This window comes from Muscardinus avellanarius (genome assembly GCF_963383645.1).
Source record: "Muscardinus avellanarius genome assembly, chromosome: X".
Classification (NCBI taxonomy): domain Eukaryota; kingdom Metazoa; phylum Chordata; class Mammalia; order Rodentia; family Gliridae; genus Muscardinus; species Muscardinus avellanarius.
This window is the reverse complement of record NC_137792.1, coordinates 45985961-46001198: the sequence shown is the minus strand read 5'-3', so window position 1 is coordinate 46001198 and position 15238 is coordinate 45985961. Positions and strand designations below refer to the sequence as shown.

The following is a 15238-nucleotide window of genomic DNA, read 5'->3' as shown; positions in this document are numbered from 1 at the left end:
TGCGTGCGCACACACACACACACACACACACACACACGCAGACACACACACAAATGGATTAAACACTTCATTCTGATTGAATTTAAAAGGTTGGCTATGCTGCCTACAAGGGATATACTTTTTTCTTTCTTTTTTCTTTTCAATTTTTTTTTTTTTCGTGGTCCTGGGGATGGAACCCTTCTACCTCTGGGCTACACTCTCAGATATATACATATATATACATACATATATATATTTTTTGAAACAGGGTCTCTTAAGCCAGTGAGGCTGGCTTCAAACCTGCACAATCCTCCTGTCTCCGCCTCCCAAGTGCAAGGATTACAAGCGTGCACCATCAGGCCCAGCTTTCTTTCTTTTTTTTTTTTTTTTTTTTTGGTGGTACCGGGGGTGGAACCCAGAGGCTTTCTACCTTCAGACTACACGCCCAGACCTATTTTATATTTTATTTGGAAACAGGACCCCACTAAGTAGCTGAGGCTGACTTTGAACCTGTGTCATCCTCCTGTCTCAGCCTCCCAAGTACTGGGATTACAAGTATGCGCCACCACGCCCAACCCAAGGGATATACTTTAGATTCAAAACTACAAATAGGTTTTAAGTAAAATAATAGAAAAATATACTATGCCTATGCAAACCATAACCATATAAAAGTTATAGTGATTGCACTACTATCAGACAAAATAGACTTTAAGACAAGTAATATTGCTATGGACAAATAAGACTATAGTGACAAAGATGTGAATTCATTAAGATGATATAATAGTTATAAGCATATATATGCCTAATGGCAGTGCCCTATTGTTGAATGTAGAATGATGATGGATGACAGTGATGTTGAATGATTATTCAAAGTAGATTATAAACCAAAATGAAATAAGTGAAACTTTAAAATATATAGAAGAAAACATAAGGTAATTTTTTATGAATTTGTCTTAGGCAAGCTGGCCGTGGGGGTGCACACTTGTAATCCCCACGCTTGGGAGACCGAGACAGGAGGATCGCACAGGTTCGAAGCCAGCCTCAGCTACTTAGTGAGGCTCTCAGTAACTTAGCGAGACCCTGTTTCTAAATAAAAATATAAAATAGGTCTGGAGGTGTAGCATGGAGGTAAAAGGCCCCTGGGTTTCAGCCCAGTACCACAAAAAAAAAAAAAAAAAGAATTTGGCTTAGGCAAAGAATTAGATACAACCACTAAAGCAAGTAATGATAATCAAAATATAAAACTTGTTTTAATTTTCAAAAGCCATCATTTAAGAAAAATGAAAGTAAAGAAACAGAAAGAAGCCGGGCACAGTAGTTTGTGCCTCTTGTGCCAGTATACAAGAGGCTGAGGCAGATCACTTGAGCCCAGGCTTTGGAGTCCAGCCTGGGCAACATAGTGAGACACCATCTCAATAAACAAAAAACACAAAACACACACACACACACACACACACACACACACACAACCTGGGTATGGTTGCACACTCCTATAATCCTAGTACTTGGGAAGCTGAAACAAGAGGGTTGCAGGTTCAAAGACATTCTCAGCAACTTAGCAAGCCTCTCAGCAACCTACCAAGACTGTGTTTCAAAACAATTTTAAAAAGCCGGATGTAAGCTGGGCATGGTGTCACATGCCTGTAATTCCAGTACTTGGAAGGTTTAGACAGGAATACCACAGGTTCCAAGACAGCCTCAGCAAATAGTGACTCTCATAAACCTAGTGAGACCCTATTTCCAAATAAACATATAATAGGACTGGGGATGTAGGTCAGAGGTAGAAGGCCCTTGGGTTCAATCTTCAGTACCAAAAATTAAAAAAAAAAAAAAACCCAGACATGCTGGTGCATACCTCTAATCCCAGTACTTGGAAGGCTGAGACAGGAGGATTGCAGGTTCAACGACCGCTTCAGCAAGTGGTAAGACTCTTGTCAACCTAGTAAGACCCTGTTTCAAAATAAAAATAAAATAGGACTTGGGTTGTAGCCCATTGGTAGAATGTCCCTGGGTTCAGTCCCTATTTTGACCCCAAAAAAATTTTTTAAAGAAGGACTGGGGGTAGCTCAGAGGTAAAATGCCCCTAGGTTCAATCCCCAGCAACATACACACTCATAAAAGAAAATAAGGATATGGAGTAGCTCAGACATAGGACACCCCTGGGCTCAATACACAGACACACACACACACACACACACACACACACACACACACACACCACATACACACACGCATACACACACACTACACACATATGGTCTACAGAGTATTTATAATCATATATCTGATAATATGCCCAGAATATATAAAGAAGTCCTATAATTCAATAATAAGAAAACAACCCAACTTAAAAATAAAAGAATGAGTTTGGAAGTATTCCATCTTTTTCTATTTCATATAATAATTTGAGGAGTATTAGGCTTAGGTCTTCGTTTCTTCCTTGTGGTAGTATGAATTGAACCCTGGGGCATTCTTCCTCTGAGCTATACTGCCAGCCCTATTTTATTTTTTGGGAACAGGACCCCACTAAGTTGAAGATCCTTGCGAGGTTGCTGAGGCTGGCCTCAAATTAGCAATCCTCCTGCCTCAGACTCACAAGTAATGGGATTACAGGCTTGTGCCATCATGCCCAGCTCAGGTTTAGTTCTTTAAAGTTCTTGTAAAATTCAGCTGGGAATCCTTCTGGTTCTAGACTTTTCTTTGTTGGAAAGACTATTGCTGCTTCAATCACTTTGGTTGTTATTGGTCTTTTTAAGTCTTCAGTATTCTCTTGGATCAGTTTAGGTTGGTTATAAGTGTCTGGAAATGTGTCTGTTTCTTCTACATTTTCCAGTTTATTGGAGTATAAGTTTTCAAAGAAGCTTGAATGATACTCTGGATTTCCATACTATCTTTGATGAGATATCCTTGTTCATGTCTTTAGTGTTTTGAGTCAGTTCTCTTCCTTTTTGGATAGTTTGGCTAGCAATTTCTCTATCTTGTTTGTCTTCTTGAAAAATCTACCTTCTCTTATTGACCTTTGATATTTTTTATCGTTTCATTCATTTATGCTCTGATTTTAATTATTTCCTGCCTTATAGTGGCTGTGGGGCCATTTTATTCCTATTATTCTAGGGCCTTGAGATGAATCATCAAGTTGTTTATTTGGAGCCTTTCTGTTTTGTTTTGTTTTTGTTTTTTACTGTGAGCACTCAATGACATAAAATTTCCTCTTAAAACCACCTTCATAGTGTCTCAGATACTTTTGTAAGTTGTATCTCTATTTTCACTTGATTCTGGGGATGTTTTTATTTTTTCCCCATACTTCTATGATCTGGTCCTCATTCGAAAATGTATCATTCCATCTTCACGTATTTATGTAATTCCTCTGGATCTCCCTGTTGTTGGGTTATACTTCCAATCCATTGTGACCTGAAGAGATGCATGAAAATATATCGATTTTTAAATTTGTTAATACTTGTTTTATGGCCTAGAACATGTTCTATTTTCGAGAAGCTTCCATGAGCAGCTGAGAATGTGAATTCAGCTGTTGCTGGATGAATTATTCTATACATGTCTGTTAGGTCCATTTGGCTTATAGCATTCTTAGGTCTAAATATTCTTTGCTAATCTTTTGTCTGGATTACTGATCTAATGGTGAGAAAGGAGAAAGGTGTGTTATCTGAGTCTTTTTTTTTTTTTTGCAGTACTGGAGATGGAACCCAGGGGCATTCTATCTCTGAGCTACATCTCCAGCCCTATTTTTTATCCTTTATTTTGAAATAGGGTCTTATTTGCAGAGGGCCTCACTAAGTAGCTGAGGCTGGCCTTGAACCTGTGATCCTCCGGTATCAGCCTCCCAAGTACTGGGATTACAAGCGTGCGCCACCACACCTGGCTTTATCTGAGTCTTAATATCAAGTAGTGCTCATTTTATGTAAGTAGGTGCCAACATTGGGACGTAAATGTTTATTATCATTATGTCTTCTTGTTGAGTTGTCCACTTGGTCAATAAAAAGGACCCTCTTTATCTCTACTGATAAGTTTTGATTGAAGTCTGCTATGTTGGATATGACAGTAGCTACTGCCGCTTGTTTTGGGTCTCCATTTGAATGGAATATATTTTTCCACCCTTTTGCCTTTAGTCTATGGTCAGTCCTGAGCAACACATACACACACACACACACACACACACACACACACACACACACACACACACACACTACACTGAGTGTTTTGAGAGGCTAAAGCAGAAGATTACAGATTCCAGGCCAGCTTCATCAACTCAGTGAGACCCCATTTCAAAATAAATAAATAAAATAGGGCTGGGGGTATAGCTCAGAGGTAGACTGCAACTGGTTCAAACTCCATTATGAAATAAAAAATACACTGAGATTTCATCTCATTCCAGTAGGAGTAGCAATCATGAGGAGTATGAATAATAATTAAAGTTGATGAGAATATGGGGAAAAGGGAACACTTACACACTGTTGGTGGGATTATAAATAGGTACAACCATTATGGAAATCAGTTTGGAAGTTCCTCAAAAGAATAACAATGGAACAACCATATGACCCAGCTCTACCACTCCTCAGTATTTATCCAAAAGATTGAGTCAGCATACTATAGTGATATGTACATACCCATGTGCATAGATCAATTCACAGTTCACAATAACCAAGTTTTGGAACCAGCCTAGATGCCCATCAGCAGATGAATGGGTAACAACAAAGTGGTGTCCATACACGATGGAGTTCTACTCAGCCATAAAGAAGAACATTGTGTCATTTGTGGAAAATGGATAGAAATGGAGAACATCGTGGTAAATGAGATGAGCCAAACTCAGAAAATCAGGGGTTGCATCTTTTCTTTCATATATATGGAAGCAAGGGAGAGAAAAAAAAGGAAATAAAGGGACCTATAAAAGCAGGAGAGAGACCAATAGAGTAATAGAAGGAGATCAGGGGAGGGAATGCAAAGGTATGGGGAAGGAAACAGATAATGTTATGTGCCTAGATGAGTGTATCAGTATGAATTTCACTATCATGTACAATTCCAGTATATCAGTTGTTTTTAAATCTAGATCAGAGAATAAGAAGTTTTAAGGATAATCATGTGTATTGTTAAAAAATGATTAGATCCAACTATGGTGGTGCATGCCTGTAATCCCGGTACTTGGGAGGCTGAGACAGGAGCATCACAGGTATTATTTACAGTAAATAAAAAGTATGAGCAGTTAAGTTTAAGTAAATTAATATAACTATATCATGAATATATAGATTAATTAAGTTGTTAGAAATCATTTTTTTGTGATACTGGAGATTGAACCAGGTACATTCTACCTCTGAGCTATACCCCTGGCCCTCTGAACCTCATTATGATATATAATTATAACGCACCAATAAATAAGAATGATACAAATAAAATTCAGAGTTCTAGCCGGGCGTGGTGGTGCACGCTTGTAATCCCCGCGGTTGGGAGGCAGAGACAGGAGGATCACGCTGGTTCGAAGCCAGCCTCGCTGGCTTAAGAGACCCTGTTTCCAAATAAAAATATAAAATAGGTCTGGGAGTGTAGCCTGGCGGTAGAAGGGCTTCCAGGAACCCCAGTACTACCAAAAAAAATCAGAGTTCTAATCAGTTATATTTCAATAAAGTATAAAACTATAGAAAAATAAAAAAGTGTAAAGAAAATGAAAACTAAAAACAAAATGAAGATATGACCAAAGGTAAGGCTTAAAAGTTTGGCTTTTTACCTCCTAGCATCTCAAATCTCAATTTTCTCTCTTTCGTATTATATATAGAATATTGTATCTTGCTTTTTCCCACTCAACATTATTTTATGAGAACTTATCTATTAAATACTTTGCAAAACATGATTTTTAGATGGGTACAGTAACACAAGCCTGTAATCTCAATACTTAGGAGGCTGAAACGGGAGAATCACAGGTTTGAGATCAGTCTTAGCAACTTAGAGAGACCCTGATTCAAAACAAAAAATTAAAAGGACCAGGGGTATAGCTCAGAGGTAGAATGCACCTGGCACTTAGTGTGCTTCCCACCAGATCCCATTCTGCTCCTTCCACCTTCTCTTCCATATTACTGAGTTGGTACCGATATCTTCCATAAGCCCATAGCATTATTTGTACTGGTTCCTTCATCAAATCTCCATTCTCCCCTCTCTCCTTCTTTCCCAAATCCCCTCCTACTATTCTACTCCTTTATCTGAATTTCCTTTTGTTTCCCAATTTATTGTAACTTCTCCAAATGAGAGGAAACATACTACCCTTCACTAACTGAGACTGGCTAATCTCATTTAACATAGTATTCTCATGTTCCATCCATTTTTCTGAAAATAACAGGATTGTGTTCTTCTTTATGGCTGAGTAAAATTCATTGTGTAATTATAACATCGTTTGGTAATCTATCCATCTGTTAGAATAGAAGATACAGACACAGGTCCTCACAGTTATAGCTAGTTGATTTTTAACAAAGTTACCAAAAACTTTGGCTAGAAAAAGTCAGTCCCACTCTCTCACCTGTACAAATGGCCACTCAAGGTGGATCAATGACCTAGGAATCAGCCCAGAGACTTTGCAATTACTAGAAGAGGACATAGATTCAACATTCCAACATGTAGACGCCAGTAGATACTTCTTTACACTTTTATGACTAGTTTTACATTTTCTGAATGAATGAACTTGGACTTTTATAGTCAGAATAACGTTATAAGTATTTTTTTTTGGTGGTACTGGGGTTCCTGGAAGCCCTTCTACCTCCGGGCTACACTCCCAGACCTATTTTTACATTTTTTTTTTAATTTGGAAACAGGGTCTCCTAAGCCAGCGCACGCGGCTGGCTTCGAACCTGCGCGATCCTCCTGTCTCTGCCTCCCAAGCGCGGGGATTACAAGCGTGCGCCACCACGCCTGGCTATAAGTATTATTTAAAATTAAAATAAATGAAATAAAAAGAGAAATTACCAAATATTAAAGCAGATTTAAAATTTAGGTCACTATGGTAATAGCTTGAGAAATAAACACTGCATACATAGGCTAGAAATAGATCTTTGCGTGTAGTAGATGATAAAAAGAGGGTTTTGCCAAATAGAAAAGGAAGGATTATACCACAACTGGTTAAGCTGCAAGTGGTAACCACCAGTGCCTAATGTGCCAGACACCACACTAAGTGCTTTAACATCGGTTTTCTGCTTTATTTATTAAAACTATTTTTGTGGCACTGAGAATTGAACCCAGGGGTACTCTACCACTGAGCTATGTTCCCAGCCCTTTTTATTTTTTTATTTTGAGACAGGATTTCTCTAAGTTACTAAGGCTGGCCTCAAACCTGTGATCCTTCTGACTTAGCATCCTATTACTAAGACTACAGACCTGTGCCACCACGCCTGGTTATTACAACATTTAAGGAAGTAGGCCAGCCAGACATGGTGGCACACACCTGTAATTCCATTACTTGGGAGGCTGAGATAGGAGGATTGCAGGTTCAAGGCCAGCCTCAGCAATTTAGCAAGGAGCTCATAAACTTAGCTAAACACTGTTTCCAAGTTTTAAAAAATCACCCTGGAGTGTAGCTCAGAGGTAGAATGCCCTTATGTTCAGTCCCTAGTACCACACAAAAATAAATAAAATAAAGATGTAGGTAGTATTATCCCCATTCTAGAGATAGACAGAGTCAATTCCTTAGAGGTTAAAGCAGTTACTCAGAGTCACATAACAAAGGAGTAGTGAAGTGGGACTTGGTGGTGCATCCCTATAATCCCAGTAATTTGGGAGATTGAGGCAGGAGTATCACAGGTTCAAGGCCATCTGGGAAATGTAGGGAGACCTTTTGGCAGCGTAAGCAAGACCCTGTTTCAAAATGAAAAAATAATGGGCTGGGTGTATAGCTCAGAGGCAGAATGTCCTGGGCTTTAATCCCCAGTACCAAAAAAAATGTAGTGGAATCTCAATTACAGCCAAACATGTCAGCTTCCAATTTTGTCTTCATTGCCATTATATTACATATCCATAAAGTCTCTAACAAGGTGTCTAGAATATTAGAGGCATTTCTAAATGTTATTAATGTGAGTAGCTTATAATTTGTGACATGTATTATAATAGAATACATAATACTTGTCTATAGTATATATTATAATGTGATACTACTAATAATATTAAAGATGTCATCTTTTCATTAAGATTGAGGAATTGCCTTGGGAAATAAGTTATATTATAGTATTAATAGAGAAAATAAGCAGTGGAATCATATAATTTGAAAAAATAGCACAAGATGGACATCACTAAATATTGTTTGATTTAAGAATTATTATTGTTTCCTGCTCTCCCATCTCTGACCCCAAGACTACTCTGAGTCACTGGTCCTTACACTCTGTGTCTCCTAATTCCTTCCAGCCTAGTTGATTGACAGTGCTGGCTCAAAGATAGAACTTGGCATTTCCTTTTGAATATCCTGACATTGACTCATTTGTTCAGCAAATACTTATTGATCGTCTACTCTGCTATGCATTATACGAAGGTTAGAGAGATGTTGCAAATTTCAAATTAACAGTAAAATATAAACCAAATCAAATAGAAGCTCCAATCCCTAGGAACTGAAACATGTCCTCCGTTGTGGAAGCTTCTTTAACTCTCCCAGGTACATTTAGTCAGTGGGTCTTAGAGCAACCAGAATAATCTATAATGTCACATACACTTTGTGTGGTAATAAACTTGATATGAGCTTGCCTGTCTGGATCACTTGGCTCCTTTAGGGCAGGTTTTCATGCATAGCATTTAAGATGAAACTAAAACAGTCTTGCTTTGGAGGATATGTGTGTGTGTGTGTGTGTGTGTGTGTGTGTGTGTGTGTGTGTGTGTGTGTAAGTGGTACTAGAGATTAAAGGAGCAGAGTAAGCAGGTACTCTGCTTCTGACCTACACCTCCAGGCCTTTTTATTTTTTAATTTTGAAGCAGCATCTCTCTAAGTTGCAGGGACTAGCCTTGATTCTGCAATACTCCTGCCTCAGCCTCTCAAATAGTGGGATTATAGGTACACTCATCACATCCACCTGATTTGTTTTTGTTGAGGCTTTTGTTTTGTTTTATTTTGCTTTTTCTTTGTTTTGGGGGGGGGGTGACCTGATTGATGCAGTCAGTCACTACTCCAGTAAATATTTATCAATACCAACTCTATGCCATGTACTATAGCAATCATAATAAATAAGGGATAATAAACAAAGATAAGCAAGATCCTAAACCTCATGGGGAATCATATGAACACTTGAAAAGACTATGTATTCTTTGTACAAAATTAGTCATGCATTTAAACCTTTATTCTATTAATCAGATCTTCTATGGCTTTCAATGTATTTTAGGAATGTGTGTTTGTGTGTGTGTGTGTGTGTGTGTTACCAGGGATTAAACCCAGGAGCATTCTTCCTCCAAGCTACAATCCATCCCAGCCCTACTTTTTATTCTCTATTTTGAAACAAGGTTTCACTAAGTTTCAGAAGGCCCCACTAAGTAGCTGAGGGCCTTGGGGAAAACCTGCAATCCTATCTCAGCCTTCCAAGTACTGGGCCACCATGCCAGACTATTTTAGGGATATTTTGTATGTCATTACTTGATGGTCGTATATTAGTCTCCTACTAATTGTATTCATGTTCATTTTCTATTTTTGTTTTACATTTCCTACTAGGATGGAAAGGTTCAAAATAAAAAAATGGTCAAAGCTAAGTTAAGGAACTATAAAGTAAAAAGACAAAAAATAGTTGGGAGTGGTGGCGCACACTTGTAATCCCTGCACTTGAGAGGCGGAGACAGGAGGATCGCGCAGGTTCGAAGCCAGCCTCTTTGGCTTAAGAGACTGAAAGGTTGAAAATAGAATTAGGGAGTTTAGGAGGGGGGTAAAAACACCAACCAGGTTATTAGAGACCGCTGTTTTACTAGGACCCAACACCCGGGGAGTTAGCCGGCCATGGGGAAAGGGGCTGATGGGCCACCATCTGGAGAGTTGCGCATTATCCTGATTGGCTGACTGAGTCACATGGTGAATCAGAGGCACCGATGTTTTATAGGCATGCTGATTTTCTCCCGATATCTGTAGTCTCGCGATGTTTGGAGTCTTGAGGCACCTGGATTCTTGCCATATATCTGCTTCTGGTTTCCAGGGTTCTGCCTCCTATTCCCGCTGGTAGATGATATGGGGGAGGGAAGGGACCCGACTTATCAGAGACCTTTTTTCCAAATAAAATGTAAAATAGGTCTGGGACTGTAGCCCGGAGGTAGAAGGGTTCCATCCCCAGTACCACCAAAAAAAAAAAAAGACAAAAATAAAACAACTGGCAAAAAAACATTTAAAAATACTTTGCCACATGCAGTGATGAACACTGTACTCCCAGTGACGCAGGTGATTGAGGAAGGAGAATAAAAAGTAAAAGTTTAAGAACAGCGTAGGAAGCTGAGACAGGAGGATCGCAGTTCAAGGACAGCCTCAGCTACTTAGTGAGGCCCTTTGCAACTCAGTGAGACACTGTTTCAAAATAAAGAATAAAAAATAGGGCTGGGGTGTAGCTCAGAGGTAGAATGCCCCTGGGTTCCATCCCCAGTACTGCAAAAAAAATAAAGGCTGAGAGCTGAGCGTGGTGGCACACCCTTGTAATCCTAGTACTTGGGAGGCTGAGACAGGAGGATTACAGCCTCAGCTACTTAGTAAGGCCCTCCACAACTTAGTGAGACCCTGTTTCAAAATAAAGAATAAAAAATAGAAAATAGTTCTGGAGGTGTGGCTCAGGTAGAATACCCCTGAGTTCAATCCCCAGTACTGCCAAAAAAAAATGCTGAGGATGTGGCTCAGTGATAGAAGACCCCTAGCTTTGATCCCTCACACTGATAAAGAATAATATTTTATATTTATACACATTGTAAAATATGAATTATGTACTGAATAATGTAGCATCAGAAATATAAAATAGGTCAGGAAGTAGGAATAAAAATTTCAAGTGGGCAAAGTATGAGTAGGGAAGAGAGTAGAAAGAGTTCTGAACAAAGGGAAGGTTTATGGGGCCTAGGGAGATTCCTTATAGGGAGCCCTGTCATTTAGAATTTAATACCTAAAAAAACAACTGGAGCTGGTCATAGTGTATATGCCTGTAATCCCATGAGAGACTGAAACAGGAGGATTGTAGGTTTGAGCCCAGCATCAGCAACTTAGCAAGACCCTGTTTCAAAATAGAAAATTAAAAAGGGCTGCCGGGCGTGGTGGCGCACACTTGTAATCCCAATTCTTGGGAGGCTGAGATAGGAGGATCTCACAGGTTCAAATAAAGTATAAAAAAATAGGTCTGGGAGTATAGCCCAGAGGTAGAAAAAGCCCCTGGGTTCCACCCCCAGTACCACCAAAAACAAATAAGCAACAACAATAAAAAATACAGTCGGGCATAATGGTGCACACGTGTAATCCCAGTACCTGGGAGGCTGAGACAGGAGGATCGCACAGGTTTGAAGTCAGCCTCAGCTACTTGGTGAGGCTCTCAGCAAGTTAGTGAGACCCTGTTTCCAAATAAAAAGTATAAAATAGGTCTGGGAGTATAGCCCGGAAGGTAGAAAGCTCCTGGGTTCCACCCCCAGTAAAACAAAGAAAAAAAAAAAGGGCTGGAAGTATAGGTCAGGGGTAGAATGCCACTGGATTCAATACATTGTACAACAGAAAAGAAGAAGCAATCAAATGTGTTGGCTTTTCCTGCCATCCCAGAATCTTCTGGAGGTGGAGAGATAACAATTTGGGCTTGAGGAAAGAGTACTGGTGGCAGGTCTGCCTGTACTCTTCTAGTCATTTCAGGTGAGGAAATAAACAGTGGCTCAGAGGCTGTTTTAAATTACAAGCCAGATTGGTTGCAGAGCCCTGTTCTTTCTAGGGTACGCCACTGCCTCCTGGTGTAGTAACTGGGCTGGAGTCCCAGGAACCCACTCCCTGTACCACTCAGCAGAAGCTCCAATAATCATGTATGATCATTGTTTTCTGGGTCTTTACGGAGCTAAGAACAACTATGTATTGACATATTCCTATGTTTCCTCTCTCTGCATTCTTAGTTGTAAAGTAGTAAGGTATATTCAATTTATGGACACTCAATTCAAATAGTCATCAGTTGACTACTCATTTATTTAATTAGTGGATGTCCTGTCTTAGAGAATTACCCTGGCTTCTTTCCACTCCTGGAAACATAAATCTCCAGCCCTTCTCTCTGGGAAGTTCCCCTTTTGGGACCTTTCTCTGAACATAACCTGACCCTTTCTCTGGCATGTCACACCCTTTTTCTTGACTTTATTTTGTACCACGCCCCCACCTCCCTAAATAAGCCTTTTATTTTTATTTTATTTTATTTTTGCAGTACTGGTAATGGAACTCAGGGGCATTATACCGCCAAGCTACACCCAAACCCTATTTTTTAGTTCTTTTAAGTTTGAAACAGGGTCTGACTGAGTTACAAAGGGTCTCGCTAAGTAGCTGAGGCTTTCTGCAAACTGTGATCAGTTTTTGGGAGGTCTCAGCCTCCCAAATGCTGGGATTACAAGTGTGTGCCACCATTCCTGGCTTAAATAAGCCTTTTATATTCCCCTAGAAAAAGAAAGAAAATGACCCCTTAGAACCAGGATCAGTGGCACACCGTATTTCCAGTACTTGAGAGGCTGAGACCGAAAGATCACCGGTTTGAGGCCAGTACATGTCAATTTACGAGACTCTCAGCAATTTAGCAAGACCTTGTTTCAAAACAAAAAATGAAAAGGGCTGGAAAAGTAGTTCAAAAGTAGAATTTCCCTGGAGTTCAATCCCCAGTATCAATTAAGAATATGTAAGAAGACAAATGTGAAAAATACAGTAGTGCTGAGGGTGTAGCTCAGAGCTAGAATGTCCCTGGTCTCAATCTCCAGCACCACAAAAAAAAAAATAAGAAAAGAAATGGGCCCCATATAATCCAGCCATTGCTCAAGCCAGAATTATAGGACTGTCTTTGACTCTCCTCTTCTCTTCACTCCCTTCCCATAAAACTCCTGACCAGGGACTATGAGTGCGACTCAGTAGTACAATACTTACCTAGTATGCAAAAGACTCTGGGATCCATGCCCAGCCCTTCCAAATCATCCATGACTGAGTTCTGTGGATTCATCTCCTTAATTGCCCCCTGACCCCTCTGTTTCCTCACCCAGTGCCTCTATCCAGTCCCTCTTTGCCCACAGATTCAGTCACCTATCAACTAATAACCGAATCTCTGGTCTCTCTAAGCCAGTCAACATCACTCTTCTGCCAACATTCCTTAAATCTCTTCCTATTTCCAATTTCAGAATAAAGATCTAAATTCTCTAATCCTACTTGGGAACCCTTCATTATATGTCCTACTTTTTTTAAGTACTGGGAATTGAACTCAGGGGTGTTATGCCTCTGAGCTATACCCCCAGCCCTATTGATTGATTGATTGTAGTTCTGGATATTGAACCCTGGGAATTCTACCTCTGCCCCAGCCCTTTTTTATTTTTTATTTGGAAACAGGGTTTTGCTAAGTTGTGAAGGGCCTCACGAAATTATGGAGGCTGGCTTTGAACCTGCAATCTTCCTGTTTCAGCCTCCCAAGTATAGGGATTACAAGCATTCACCACCATGACTGCCTCTTGTTTTATTTTTATTTTGAAACAAGGTCTTGCTAAATTGCTAAAGGCCTTGCTAAATTGTTTAGGCCCGACTCAAACCTGCAGTCCTCCTGTCTCGGCCTCCCAAGTACTGGGATTACAAGCATGTGCCACCATGCCTGGATTTTATTTAATTTGAATTTGAAACAGGGTCTTGCTAAGTTGCTGAGACTGACTTCTAACTTATGAACCTCCTGTTTCAACCTCCCAAATAATGGTATCACAAGTGTGTGTCACTATGCCCAGCCTCTGACCTACTTCCTAATCTTGCATCCTAGCACTCCAAAGACACTTAGCTACTGCAATACTGAACCAGATGCATCATGCTGAATCACACCTCTAGGCTCCACACATGCTCTTTCTGCCAACTAGAAAACCTTTTCCCTATCTTAGATCTCACTAAATTCTATAGGCCTTTTGACACTCAGCTCCTGATAACTTTTTCAGGAAGCCCGCCCTCATTTTCTTTTAGTTTCCACCCAAGGACATTCTGCCTCTGAGCTATACCCTAACCCTTTTTATGTATTGGAAACAGGGTCTTGCTAAGCTGATGAGGCTGACTTTGAACCTGTGATCCTTCTGTCTCAGCCTCCCAAGTACTGGGATTATAGGTGTGTGCACCATGCCTGACTGCCCTCCCTTGCTCTTAGAGCCATGGGACTCCTCTGCTCTCTTAGCATCATATGCGTGCTTCTCTCCTGGGACCTAATGTACCTTAACCCTAACCCAGACTATATGTTATCAAATGCAAATATTCCTTTACTATTTCTGTTGTGATTGCTAAAACCCAGCCCAGGCATGGCTCATAACAGGTTCTCAATAAGTGCTTCTGACTTGAATGCATGACGTTTTGTGACCTAATGATGAAGCTTTTGTTCTCTAGGTACATGGTCCAGTGGCCTGGTGGCCGAATCCTGCATCGCCATGAGCTAGACACCTTCCTTGCACAGGCAGTGTCTACACAGCTTTATGAACCAGATCAACTCCAAGAACTCAAGGTGATTTCACCCATCTTCATTGGAATTGTTTTGTTTTAGGAGCTCATGGTTATATTTTAGATCATTTTTTTTCCTGAAGCAGGGGATGGGAGAAGTACATTCTATAGGTGTTTGATTTACTTAGGCAGATATATATAAAATCAAGAGGTGGTACCAGCTATACTGACCCCCATACTAATGGGTAACACAGAAAAGATGGATATTGTGAAAACAAATAAATCATGGCCCATCGACCATGGTTAGGTTTCTGATTCTGTTTTTGTGTATGGGGTACTGGGCATTGAAGGCCACTCACTCTCCAAGCTATACCCCAATCCCTATTTTATCTTTTTGTTTTTGTTTTTTTAATTTTTTGGTACTAGGGTTTGAACCCAGACATTCTATCTTTGAGCTAAACCTCCAGCCCTTTTCTTTCTTTTTTTTTTTTTTTTTTTTTGGTACTGGGGATAGAGCCCAGGGACAGTCTACCTCCCCTCCAAGCTATGCCCCCAGCGCTATTTTTTGTTTTTATTTTGAAACAGGGTCTTTCTAGGTTGATAGGAGTCTCACAACTTGCTGAGGCTCTCCTCAAACCTGCAGTCCTTCTGTCTCAGCCTCCCAAG

At 40.1% G+C, this 15238-nt stretch overlaps 1 protein-coding gene across 1 annotated transcript in view; it reads left to right on the top strand.

The window, feature by feature from the left end:
- Window positions 1-15238, top strand: part of FAM120C (family with sequence similarity 120 member C) — a gene marked incomplete at both ends in the record, with an annotated part of 146472 nt that overhangs the window by 115104 nt on the left and 16130 nt on the right. Inside the window, one exon of the mRNA XM_080718525.1 lies at window positions 14522-14636. Within this exon, the coding sequence (XP_080574651.1) occupies window positions 14522-14636 (115 nt within the window). The remainder of the gene's footprint in view (window positions 1-14521; window positions 14637-15238) is intronic.